The 13,809-nt window shown below is 40.6% G+C and overlaps 1 protein-coding gene across 1 annotated transcript in view; it reads right to left on the bottom strand.

Moving 5' to 3' along the window:
- Positions 1-6,309, bottom strand: part of MRPL48 (mitochondrial ribosomal protein L48) — a 79,472-nt gene extending 73,163 nt beyond the window's left edge. The window contains exon 1 of the mRNA XM_043998052.1: positions 6,179-6,309. Coding sequence (XP_043853987.1) covers positions 6,179-6,199 — 21 coding nt within the window. The 5' untranslated portion in view covers positions 6,200-6,309. The remainder of the gene's footprint in view (positions 1-6,178) is intronic.
- Between the last annotated feature and the right edge of the window lie 7,500 nt (positions 6,310-13,809).

Genomic DNA, 13,809 nt, shown 5'->3' with positions numbered 1-13,809 from the left:
GACCCTGGGCAAGTCATTTAACCCTCATTGCCCCAGAAAAGAAAAAAAAGAACTATTTCTGAGATTTCAGATGAGTCATTTCTTCTTAGTTTCATTATTAGTAAAAATAAACAGATTGGAATAGATGATTTCTAAAGTCACTTCCAACTTTAAATCCTAATAATACCTGCAATACCCACATCAAAGAGTTGTTGGATCAATAGTTATTTATGTAAAGTGTTTTGCAAGCTTAAAAGTACTACATATGGGGCAGCTAGGTGGTGCAGTGGATAGAGCACCAGCCCTGGAGTCAGGAGTATCTGAGTTCAAATCTGGCCTCAGACACTTAACACTTACTAGCTGTGTGACCCTAGGCAAGTCACTTAACCCCAATTGCCTGACTAAAAAATAAAATTAAATTAAATTAAAAAAGTACTACATTAAAAAAAGTACTACATAAATGTCAATTATTATTATTCTTACTCCCAACCTAGGGCTCTTTCCAGTAATACCACACTGTTTCCCTATGTTCAAATCAAAACCTGCAGGATGTTTATTTAAAATCTACAAGACTTCAAAATCAATAAGACTGCTTCTCTGAAGGAATCAGAATTTTTAAAAAACTTTCCTTTGAAATGTATCTGATGAGGTACTGATATCAGTAGGTGGAAGAAATTCAGAATAACAGGAAAGGAAGGGTATTTTCCATTTTAATTCAGAATCTCCTTGCCATGGTTCCATGGCCTGAATTCATACAGTTAGTACAGGGCAAGGGTATCCAAAATGAAGGCTCCTCCTAGGGGTAAAATGATAAACCAATTGGAGAGTGAGAAGATAGGCTGAATAACACTATGACATGGCATATCTCCAACACAACCATACTCCTCTACTTCCCTTCTCCTCTCGTTCCCTAGCCCTGCAAGCTTCCAACTTCTCCCTGGCACCGGCTCCTTAGGGCAGTGATGATATACACTCCACCCAGGTACTTCCTGGCCCTCATGCTCAATTATCTACACCCATCCTCCTGACACCCCAGACTACCTCCTCGCTATATGAGGCACTCCTAAGCTGGCTCTGTGCTCTGGGGTGATGTTAGGTAAGTCCCTCACTCTTCCACTCCTCTTCATTTTAAATGAAACATGGCGAGTTGTAATATACACCAAAGAGCTTGTTACACTATCTTTCCCCTAAAACTTAACCCTTTCCCAAACTTCCCTATTAGTTGAGGGCATCCCATCCTTTCTGTCACCCAAGTTCACAATGGCAATGGCAGTTCACAATCATCCTGGATTCCTCACTCACTCACCTCATCACACATATCCAATCAGCTGTCAAATCTTGCTAATTCTACCTCCACTACACCTCTTCACTTCTATCCATCTCTACTCATAAAGGCATGACCCTACTAGCTTAGGCCACCACTACCTTACACCTGGCCTATTTCAAGCAGCTCCTAATTGATCTTCCCAACCCAATCTATCCTCCACCTAGCTGCAAAGTGATTTTTTGAAATGAAGGTAGCTCCCCATTGACTCTAGAAACAAATATTTCATTGCTATCTTATCCATTTTTTTCTTTTTTTTTTTTTGGTGAGGCAATTGGGGTTAAGTGACCTGCCTAGGGTCATACAGCTAGTAACTGTTAAGTGTCTGAGCTCAAATTTGAACTCAGGTCCTCCTGAATCCAGGGCCGGTGCTCTATCCACTGCACCACCTAGCTGCCCCCTTATCCATTTCTAGTATCTATTTTTGGTGTAAATTTTGTAATGTACATTAATTTATGTTCATGCTAATAACTTATAAATAAAAGTGCATATATTTGGGTGCAGATTCAAAAATGTTTAAGTGAGAGGGATACATAAGTAAAAACTTAAGAGATAACTGATGCAGAGGACAAAGCAAGAGCAGCATGTAGGCACACTTTATGAGCATGACAGAACTTTACCCATGATTAAAGGAAGGACTAATAAAAACTAAGGGCAATAACAGCACAAAAGCTCAGTTGTTCTTTTTGTTTTTAACAGAATTTGTCAGGGCACACACCACAGAGGGTCTCTTTTCTTTCTATGACAAATTCTGGTTCCTGAGTAAATGTATGATTTAACAATAATAATTCTTTTGTGCTGAACTACTTATGAAGGAAGATGACTCAGTAGAGATATACCATATAGTCAAATGAGTTAATTGAGGAGTGAATTGTGAATACAGGCCTTTTAAGGGACAAAGATAAGAAATTTTTTTTAACAAAATCAGACAATGTCAATGAAACAAATACACACACACACACACACACACACACACACACACACACAAGGTCAGGAGATCAGGTAAAAACAGAAGGAAAATAGATTCAAAGAACAGTTATAAACATCTGTCAAAAAAGAGATCCTAATGTCTAATCCAACCCAGACCTGAAGAGGAATCACTGCTACACAATTCTTGGTAACTGGTTATGCAGCCTCCACATCCAATGACAAATGAACAAGGGAGTCCATTCTGTTTTTAGACAGTTCTACTGTTGGGAACTTTTTCCTTATATCAAGCCAAAATCTGCCTTTCTACAACCTTCCAAACAAAACAAATCTTAATCTTTTAAATACTTGGAACACAATGATAATGTCCCCTACTAAGTTATCTCTTCTCCATGTTAACTACATCATATGTGGCTAATAATAAAGTTTATTAGATAATATTGTAGATTAGATTATATTAGATGTTATCAGATATGATTTCTAGCCTATTCATCAGTTCACTCCTCCTTCAAGATACAGCTCAAGCACCACCTTCTACATAATATTTTTCCTGATTCCTCCCCCCAAAACTATCTTGTATTTATTCTCTTTATACTTGTTCCATATTTTCTTATGTCTTTGTTGTCCCTTCCCTCCCATTAGAATTTAAGCTGCTTGCAAGTAGGGATTGTTTGATTCATTTTGTCTGTATCCCTAACACATACAGGTTTTGGCATATAATCGATGTTTAATAAATGCTTGTGATTGAATGTTTACACTGGTTGCCTTCCATAAGATGAGTTCAAGTTTACTGATTTCTTCCTGAAATATGGCAACCAAAACTGAATGGACAAAAGTCTATAGAGAGTTTGACCTGAGAGAGGTCATGGGGCATTCTGAGCACTAAGTTTCTAGTAATTATCACTTAAGATTGCATTAGCAGGATGGGGCAGCTAGGTGGCGCAGTGGATAAAGCACCCCTGGATTCAGGAGTACCTGAGTTCAAATCCAGCTTCAGACACTTGACACTTTCTAGCTGTGTGACCCTGGGCAAGTCACTTAACCCCCATTGCCCCACCAAAAAAAAAAAAAAAAGATTGCATTAGCAGGGACAGCTAGAAGGCCCACTGGATAAAGCACTGGCCCTGGATTCAGGAGGACCAGAGTTCAAATCCAGCCTCAGACACTTGACACTAGCTGTGTGACCCTGGGCAAGTTACTTAACCCACACTGCCCCACAAAAACAAACAAACAACAAGATTGCATTAGCAACTTGTGAAGACAACATCCATTATGTTTTAGAAAAGGTATGTAAATTACAAAGATATATGATCTTTGTTCACTCAAGGATGCATGAATCTGAGTGGAAGGATTTGCTAATAGAAAAGCTTGCTTCACAATGCTGTGTCTCAGGACAGAACCTGTATATTCCAGGTGCCAGTGAGTCACTGGGGAGAAAGATATTGGAAAAGCCCTCTTTCAAGATGTCCAAATTTTAGGATAAATGAAGGGAGACTGAGTTATTCATTTAATATAAATCCATTGAGGGCAGGGATTTCTTTTTAGTTTTGTCTTTGCATGCTACGCCCTGAATATGTGAGAAGCCTAACAAATGGTCACTGAATTGGATTATTTGGGACAGGCCCCTATCTGCAGAAGCAATAACAAAGGGTCATTCTTGCTCTTTGTCCCTGGTGGAACCTGAACAGGAACAGATATAGTTTCCTAGGGAATAACCATTCCATACTGCTTTTTTAGAGTAAAACAGTAGTGCCATATGTCCAGGACTGCCCTAACTCCAAAGAACATAAGAGGCAGCTATAGGGACCATTTTCCTACCCTATTTAGCCCAAATTGTTAAGTTTAACTCTAGCCCCACATTCAACTCCATGTCACTGTCATCATAATCAGCAATATCATTCACAAAATCAAAGGTACACGTAATTTAGATCTGGAAGGGCCTAAAGAGATCATTTTGTATAACCCTCGACCCTTTAGTTTACAAATGAGGAAAGTGAGATCCCATTATTAAATGCCCTAAACTACATATGAGATAAAGATGGAAAGGCAGGATAGTGTGAGATTATGTAAAAACAGGCTAAAGAATTTGAATATCATTTGGTAGGCAAAAAGGGAGTCATTGAAGGATTATAAGCAGAAGAATGATAAAATCATATCTGTGCCTAAGAAATATTATTTTGGCAGCTGTACAATGGATGGACAGAATGGAAAGAAAAGGGAAAGGAAAAAAGGCAGAAAGACCCACTAAGGGACTATTATAATTGTCCAGATGAGTTAAAAAGGCAGCCTGGTATAAGGAGAAGAAATGTTGTTACAACAAGAATACTAACAGAAAGTCTAAGAGCCAAGTCCCACATCTAACATTTACTAGTTGTGAGACCCTGAGCAAGTCATTTATCTTTGGGGGGGGGATGAGGGTTAAGTGACTTGCCCAAGGTCACACAGCTAGTGTCAAGTGTCTGAGGCCGGATTTGAACTCAGATCCTCCTGAATCCAGGGCTGATGCTTTATCCACTGTGCCACCTAGCTGCCCTGCAAGTCATTTATCTTGAGCCCCAGTTTCCCATTCTGTAAAACAGAAATAATATTTATAATAACTCACAGGGCTGGTCTTAAAAAAGCACTTTTCAAACCTTATAGAAGTGTAAGTTATTTTATATATGGAAGGGACCATGTGAAAGATTAAAAGGAAAAGACAGTAAGAGTCAGTTAAAAAACTATAAATGGGTGATAATGAAGGACTGTGCTGGAGAAGAGATAATGCAAATAGAAAGAGAGACCAATGAAAGAAACAGAATCTATAAGACTTAGTAAAGGATTAGCTATGACAGGTGAGGGTGAAGAAAGAGTCAAGGAAAACCCACAAGCATTTGAATATGTGAGACCTAGTGAATAGTGGTGCATAAGGCAGAAATAGTGACCTAAGGAGGTGCAGGTTATGGGAGAAAGATTAGCTCAGGTATTGTAAATCTGAAATACGAGGTACCAAGAGGGTATCCAAATGGAAATGTCCCAAAGATAATTAAGGAACAAGGGTCTGAAGCTCAGAAGAAATGCCAGGGCTGGAGTCATTGCTATGGGAGTTGTTTACAGAAGTGGTAGTAGGAATCATGAGTGTAGTAGAGGAGGTTGTTCAGAAACAGTAGAAAAGAAGAGACACTGGAGCCCAGCATTGGAAGAGATGATAAAGGACAAGAGAATCAGGTTAGGGTAAAGGAAAAAAAAAGCCCTACTTAGAGTGAAAAAACAACAACTGGATTCCTGGCTTGCCATTAACCAGAGGTACACAGACACCCCTCACCAAAGGAGTAAATAAATTTGGATGGGAAAAATTATGTCTTTGTTTTCATTAACTTTTTTGTTTGTTTGTTTGTTTTGCAGGCAATGAGGGTTAAATGACTTGCCCAGGGTCACACAGCTAGTAAGTGTCAAGTGTCTGAGACTGCATTTGAACTCAGGTCCTCCTGACTCCAGGGCCAGTGCTCTATCCACTGCACCACTTAGCTGTCCCCTTTCATTAACTTCTAAAGGAAATTTAGCATTTTCTCTAATTATTTTTAAAAATTATACTGCGAAAGAGGTCTGTTGGCTTGAAGAGAGTGCCAAAGGGGTTCAAGGCACAAAAAAAGTGAAAAGGTCCCTACACCAACCCTGTGTGTCCTTGGACAAGTCCCTTTCCCTCTTTGGGTCTCAGTTTCCCCAGGTGTCACGTGAAGGGGTGGCGATGGATGACCCCTCAACCCTCCCTCCTTCTAGTCTGTTACTGGATTATAGATGAGGTCTGCAGGACACGTGCAGAAACCCTTGACAGGGCTGGCCACTGCAAAGGCTTTCGGGAAAAGCCTTCTCGCCCCAGCCCTCGGAGTCCCGGATGTCCCTGCGGTTCTCCAGCTCTGGACCCACGGCCCTCCCGCCAATCCCTCGCTGCCCCAAGCACGTCGTCATTACCTTCCCTAGGGCACCGCTCATCTTTCCTGGCTGTGGACCCCCACGGTCTCGCAACCTTCCGAGACCTTAGCAACCACAGACACCGGAAACGCACTCAGAGGACAGGAAGTAAAACTAGTCCGTCACAATAATCTGCCTCCAGCGATCTCGCAGCCACACAAAGTTGGTTCCGGGGAGGCCTCCATACGTTCTCTTTTTGTGCCTTTGAAGCAAGAGGAGATGTCTCTCTGTCTGTCTGTCTCTCTCTCTCTCTCTCTCTGTCTCTCTCTCTCCCCTCCCCTCCCCCCCAACCAACTACCTCCTTCTCTACCCGCAACATTAGCTTTTTAGCAAAGAGCATTTACTAAGGTGATACATGATACATGATGCACGGAAAGTCAGGATCAGACCTGTATTCAAATCCTACATCATCATTTGCTGCCTCTGTGGCCCCCCCTTCTCCGCTTCAATTTCCTTATCTGTAAGATAAGCACCTACCTCACAGGGTTGTTGTGAGGATCAAATGAGAAAACTAACACGTGGTCTTCAGACCACGTGCCATATAAATACTTGTTATTAACAGCATCCTCTATTTACTCATTTTCCATGGCTCCCCATGACCCACAAGAGGGAGTTGGTACTCTTGCCTAGTCATTCTCAATTCAATTCAACACATTTATTATTTATTGCAAAGAACTGAGCTAGGGACTGGGGAGAGAGACTAAAAAACCATTCCTGCCTTCAAGAATATTACATTCTACTGAGCTATACAACTTACACATGTATTTTTTTTTTAGTGAGGCCATTGGAGTTAAGTGACTTGCCCAGGGTCACACAGCTAGTAAGTGTTAAGTGTCTGAGGCCACATTTGAACCCAGGTACTCCTGACTCCAGGGCCAATGCTCTATCCATTGCGCCACCTAGTTGCCCCTACACATGTATTTTTTTTAAAAATACACAAAAAACACAGGTCATTTGAGGAAGATCACTAACACCCCAGAGGGTGGGGAAGGTTTCATCGTAGAGGCCAAGCTTTGAAGGAAGTTAAGGATTCTAAGAGACTAGGATGAGAAGGAAATGCATTTCAGGTATCAAGGGATTGCCTGTGAGAAGGCAAGTAAACTGGAGATAAAAAGCCAACTATAGCAGATGAGTTGGCCACTGGCTGAAATGTCAGCTTCATGAAGGGTAGCGCTATTGAATAAGAATAGGAAAGCAGGTTAGCCCGTGGAGGGCTTTAAATGACAGTCTGAAGAGACTGAGTGATATTGACTCTAGGATAAAATTGACTCAATAAGCATTTATTAAGTATCTCCTATGAGCCAGACACTGTGCTAAGTGCTACAAAGGGATAAGAAGAAAAAACAAAACAATCACAGCCCTCAAGGAGCTGACATTCTACTGGAGAAAACAACATATACACATATACCAAATACAGAGCAAATACTAGTCAATTTCAGGGCAGAGGAACCAGTAGTGGCTGGGGAAACTAGAAAGGCCTCATGAAAGAGATAGTATTTTAGCTGATTGTCTAGGAAGCAGAAGTGAGGAAGGCATGGGTTTCTGGCAGGGAAGACAGCCTGTACATAGGTACAGAGAAGGCAGATGGAATGTCTTGATTGAGGGACAGCAAGTAGTTAGTTGGCTAGGCAATGGAGTACATATGGAGAAGTAATATTTGATAAGTCTGGACATGGAGGCAGGGTCCAGATGGTGAAGGGTCTTGTTGTTTGTCCTTCATTTTCAAAGCAGTCCAATGACATCACAATGTTGGGGCATGGATGACAGTTTGACTTGCTCATGAAATGGCCTTAAGTGACACAGAGTTACACAAAGTTGTAAGCCTCACTCTCTCTTCCAGAGTCATCAAAGTCCAGCGGCAAGACAAAAGTCAAGACAACTGGCAATGGCCTCGGATGCAGTAGATGACCTTGGTGTCTTTGATGTCTGACCAAACTCTAAGCATTTCACAGTGCCTGCTTCAGCAGCTTTCATGGACATTGGAATAAATTGTTCTCATCCATCCATTCTGCCAGGAGGAGTCTTCACATGCTTGGGGTAGACATACCCCTAAATTACCAATAGGTCTGAGGCCTTTCAGTTACCCTCAACCTGGTTTAGCTTGTCTGCCAAAAAGGTTTTAACAGAGTGTAGCCACTGTGCATGCTACAGTTTCTTCTTTTTTTACATTTAGACCATATTATTTTTTCCAATTACATGTAAAAACAGTTTTTAACACTCATTTTTTAAAATTCCTAATTTTCTCTGTCCCTTCCTCACCTTCCCCCTACCTGAGATAGTTAGAAATTTTATATTTGATGATATATGTACAACCATGTAAAACACTTCCATATTAGGCATGTTGTGAAAGAAAACATTTTTTAAAATCACCATGAGAAAAATAAAGAAAGTGAAAAATAGTATGATTTAATTTGCATTCAGATTTTATCAGTTCTTTCTCTGGTAGTGGATAGCATTTTTCATCAGGAGTCCTTTAGAATTGTCCCGGATCATTATATTACTGAAAATAGCTAAGTCATTCACAGTTGATCATCATACAATATTGCTGTTACTATGTACAATGTTCTCCTGGTTCTGCTCACTTCACTTTGCATCAGTTCATATAAGTCTTTCCACTGTTTTCTGACACCATCCCCTTCCTCATTTCTTTTTTCTTTCTTTCTTTTTTTTTTTAAAGTTAGGCAATTGGGGTTAAGTGACTTTCCCAGGGTCACACAGCTAGTAAGTGTTAAGTGTCTGAGGCCAGATTTGAACTCAGGTACTCCTGACTCCAGGGCCGGTGCTCTATCCACTGCGCCACCTAGCTGCCCCCCCTCCCCATTTCTTATAACCCAATAGTATTCCACCACAATTTGTTTAGCCATTCCCCAATTGATGGGCATTCCCTCAATTTACAATTCTTTGCTACAACAAAAAGAGCTGCTATAAATATTTTTGTGCAAATAGGTCCTGCCTCCCCCCCCCCCCCCCCGCCACCTTTTATCCCTTTGGGACATAGAACTAGTAGTGGTATTGCTGGGTCAAAGGATATATGAAGTTTTTTAGCCCTTCAGACATAATTCCAAATTGCTCTGCCGAATGGTTATATCAGTTCACAACTCCACCAATAGCATCATGTCCAAATTTTTCCATATCCCCTCCAACATTTATCATTCCTTTTCTATCATATTGGCCAATCTGATGGGTGGTGTTTCAATTTGCATTTCTCTAATCAATAGTGATTTAGAGCATTTTTTTCTAGAGATAGCTGTGATTTCTTCTGAAAACTGCCTTTTCATACCCTTTGACCATTTATTAATTGGTTAATGACTTGTATTCTTTTTGGGGGAGGCAGGCAATGAGAGTTAAATGACTTGCCCAGGGTCACACAGCTAGTAAGTGTCAAGTGTCTGAGGCCAAATTTTAACTCAGGTCCTCCTGAATCCAGGGCCGGTGCTCTATCTGCTGTGCCACCTAGCTGCCCTTACTGACTTGTATTCTTATACATTTGAATTGCTATCAAATTTTTTCTCAGATTTCTGCTTTCCTTCACATCCTGGTTGTATTTGTGCAAAACCCTTTTAATTTAATATAATAAAAAATTTCCTTTTTATCCCAGAATGATCCCTGTCTCTTATTTAGTCACAAATGCTTTCCTTCTCCATAGATCTGAGAGGTAAACTATTCCATGTACTCCTAATTTGCTTATGGTATCACCCTCTATGTCTAAATCATTTTCCATTTTGACCTTATCTTGGCATATGGTGTAAGATGTTGGTCTATACATAGTTTCTGTCATACTATTTTCTAGTTTTCCCACCAATTTTTGTTAAATAGTGAATTCTTGTCCTAAAATCTTAGGTCTTTGGGTTTATCCAATACTAGATTACTATGGTCATTTATGTAATTATGTCCCTAATCTATTCTACTTATCTACCACTCTATTTCTTAGCCAGTATCAAATTGTTTTGATGGTTACTGCTTTATAACACAGTTTGAGATCTGGCTAGGCTACGTTCCTTAACATTATTTTTCCCATTAATTCCTTTGGTAATCTTGACCTTTTGTTCTTCCAGATCAATTTTGTTATATTTTTTTCTAAAGCTTTAAAAAAATTGGGGGGCAGCGAGGTGGCACAATGGATAAATGACTGGCCCTGAATTCAGGAGGACCTGAGTTCAAATCCTGTCTCAGATACTTGACACTTATTAGCTGTGTGACCCTGGACAAGTCACTTAACCCTTATTGCCCCGCAAAAAACAAAACAAAACAAAACAAAATTTGGTAATTTGACTGGTATGGCCCCAAATAAGTAAATTGATTTAGGTAGAGTTGTCATTTTTATTATATTGGCTCAGCCTACCCATGAGCAATTGATATTTTTCCAGTTGTTTAGATCTGACTTTATTTGTATGAAAAGTATGCTTCTACAACTTCTTGGAGCCACAGATCAAAATTAGGTGACAGGTGGACACCAAAGATGGATGAAGGGCCTTAAACGCTAAACAGAGGAATTTGAATTTTATTCTATAGTCTAATAGGTAGACATTGAAGTTCCTTGATCAGGAGTGTGAAATAGTAAGACTTATATTTAGGACTATCACTTTGGTTACTGTGTGAAATTCAAATTAGAAAAGAGACTTAGAGGGGGCAGCTAGGTGGCACAGCAGATAAAACACTGGCCTTGGATTCAGGAGAACCTAAGTTCAAATCCAGCCTCAGACACTTGACACTTACTAGCTGTGTGACCCTGGGCAAGTCACTTAACCCTCATTGCCCTGCGGGGGGAAAAACAAATTGAGACTCAGAAAAAACAACAAAAGAAAAGAAACTAGAAAGAGGGAGACCCACTTGGTTGTTGATCAGTCATTTCAGTCATATCTGACTTTGTGACCCCATCTGGGGTTTTCTTGGCAGATACTGGAAGAGTTTGCCATTTCCTTCTCCAACTCGTTTTACAGATGAGGAAACTGAAGCAAACAAGGTTAAGTGACTTGCCCAAGGTCACACAGCTAGTAAGTGTCTGAGGCCATATTTGTGTTCTTGAAGATAAGTCTTCTTGATTCCAAGCCCAGGATGGCTCTAGCCACTGTGCCACTTAGGTCCCCTTAAACAATGGTCCCCTTACAATGGTCTAAGTGAAAGGTGCTAAGGAGCTTAAAGAAATAGCTAGCATTTATTGCTAGATTTTAAGGTTTGCAAAGCAGTTTACAAATATTACTCATTTTATCCTTAGCCAAGGAGGGAATTGCTATTATTATCTTTCTTTCTTTTTCTTTTTTAAAATTTTTTTTTAAAGTGAGGCAATTGGGGTTAAGTGACTTGCCTAGGGTCACACAGCTAGTAAGTGTTAAGTGTCTGAGGCCGGATTTGAACTCAGATCCTCCTGATTCCAGGGCCCGTGCTCTTATCCACTGCGCCACCTAGCTGCCCCTATTATTATCTTTCTTAAACCACAGGGCCCAAAATTAAACATAATACTTCAGATGGGGACTGATGAAGGTAGGAGACTATCATTTCCCCATTTTTGGAAGTTATTCCCCTCTTTATGCAGTCCAAGATCCCAATAGCTCTTTTAGCTGCTATATCACCTTTCTGACTCAATCTATGGCCTACTAAAACCCCCAGATCTTTCCCAGAAGTACCATCTATTCATGCCTCCTCCACTTCATACTTGTGAAGTTGATTTTTTGTATTGAAGAGCAAGACTTTACCTTTATCTCTACTGAGTTTCATCTTATTAAATTCAGAACAATGCTTAACTCTTTCATGCACTCTGTCAACTTTCCTTCCCAGCTTTATCATCTGCAAATTGGATGAGCATGCCCTCTATGCCATCCAACTCAGCCCAGGGCCAAGCATAGGTCCCTAGGGTACTATACTATAGATTTCCTGCCATTTTGAAATTGAGCCACTGGCAACTTACTTTTATAGTCTAGACATCTAACCAGTTCTGAATCCAGCTGACTGTATTATCATCTAATCCATGGATAGATAGATGGATAGATGGATGGATGGATGGATGGATGGATGGATGGATGGATGGATGGATGGGATAAGCATTTATTAAGCACCAACTATGTGCCAGGCACTGTACTAATTGCTTTACAGATATTGTCTCATAATTAATATCTCTGTCTTATTTACAAGAATAGCACAAGGCGGGTAGCTAGGTGGCGCAGTGGATAGGGCACCAGCCCTGGAGTCAGGAGGACCTGAGTTCAAATCTGAACTCAGACACTTGACACTTACTAGCTGTATGACCCTGGGCAAGTCACTTAACCCCAACTGCCTCACCAAAAAAAAAAAAGTAATTAGAATAGCACAAGGTAATTTATCAAAAGCTTTGCTAAAATCTAATATAACATCATCTCTGGAGCTACTGTCTGAACTCCCACTAGCAATGACAGATTAAGCCAGCAGAGGGCAGCCGACTATTATTCCCTCAGGGTTTTAAGGGTAACTCTGAAGAGTTGGGTTTCTGGTACTGTGTATCTAACAAGCCTCAATTTGTCTTACCCACTATCAGTCAGCCACTTGACATCAATTAGTTTTTCAGCAAAAAGAATTTACTAAGTTGGTACAGTAAGGATAAGGGGCAGCTAGGTGGTGTAATGGGTAAAACACTGGCCTTGGAGTTGGGAAAACCTAAGTTCAAATCTCACCTCGGACATTTACCAGCTGTATGACCCTGGGCAACTCACTTAACCCCAATTGCCTTAAACATCTGGGGCCATCTCCAGTCATCCTGATATATTGCCACTGGACTCAGATGGCTTTGGAGGAGAGAGTGAGGTTGATAACCTTGCACAGCCCTCCCTCACTTAAATCCAGTTCACTGCAAGTCATGACATTACCTCCTGATGGCATGGGTCCTCTTTGAGAATGAAGGATAAACAACAATAACAACAGTAAGGACAACTTTTTTCACTACTCTGCTTCTATACCTAAGGTTACTGGGCAGAGTCGGCTCAAACATATGGCCAAAAGTTTAACTCATTGCTACCTCAGCATTGAAAAACTTCTCCTTTCATGGAGTCCTCATGAAGTTCTCCTTAGATAAAGCTCTCTGTCCTGAACAGGTAATCCTGAAGCTACCTGTTCTTGGTATGTCTGAAAATACCCCCAAGCTCCAGATTAAATGTGTTGTTTCCTACTAGTCTAGTTTCTCCCTTGGTGGAGAGGGAACAACTATAAATAATTAACGTTTATATAGTGATTACTATGTGCCAGGTACTGTGCTAAGTGCTTTACAAATGTTATCTGATTTGATCCTTAAAACAATCCTGGGGGGGGGGGAAGGCAGCTAGGTGGCACAGTGGATAAAGCACTGGCCCTGGATTCAGGAGGACCTGAGTTCAATTCCAGCCTTAGACACTTGACACTTACTAGCTGTGTGACCCTGGGCAACTCATTGCCCAGCAAAACAAACAAACAAAACAATCCTGGGAGGTAGATCTATGAATGTCCCCATTTTACAGATATGGCAATAGAGGTTTAGTGAATTCCCCCCAGGTTCATATAGCTAGTAAGTGAGACATGATTTGAATCTAGGTCTTCCTGACTCAAGGTCCAGAACTTCTATTTACCTAGCTGGGGAGTCCAATATTATCTCTGAATTCATGTCTTCCCTTACCCTCTAGTAAAAGGCT

The sequence above is a fragment of the Dromiciops gliroides genome, chromosome 3 (assembly GCF_019393635.1).
Source record: "Dromiciops gliroides isolate mDroGli1 chromosome 3, mDroGli1.pri, whole genome shotgun sequence".
In the NCBI taxonomy this organism is placed as follows: Eukaryota; Metazoa; Chordata; class Mammalia; order Microbiotheria; family Microbiotheriidae; genus Dromiciops; species Dromiciops gliroides.
This window is presented reverse-complemented; position numbering and strand designations above follow the sequence as displayed.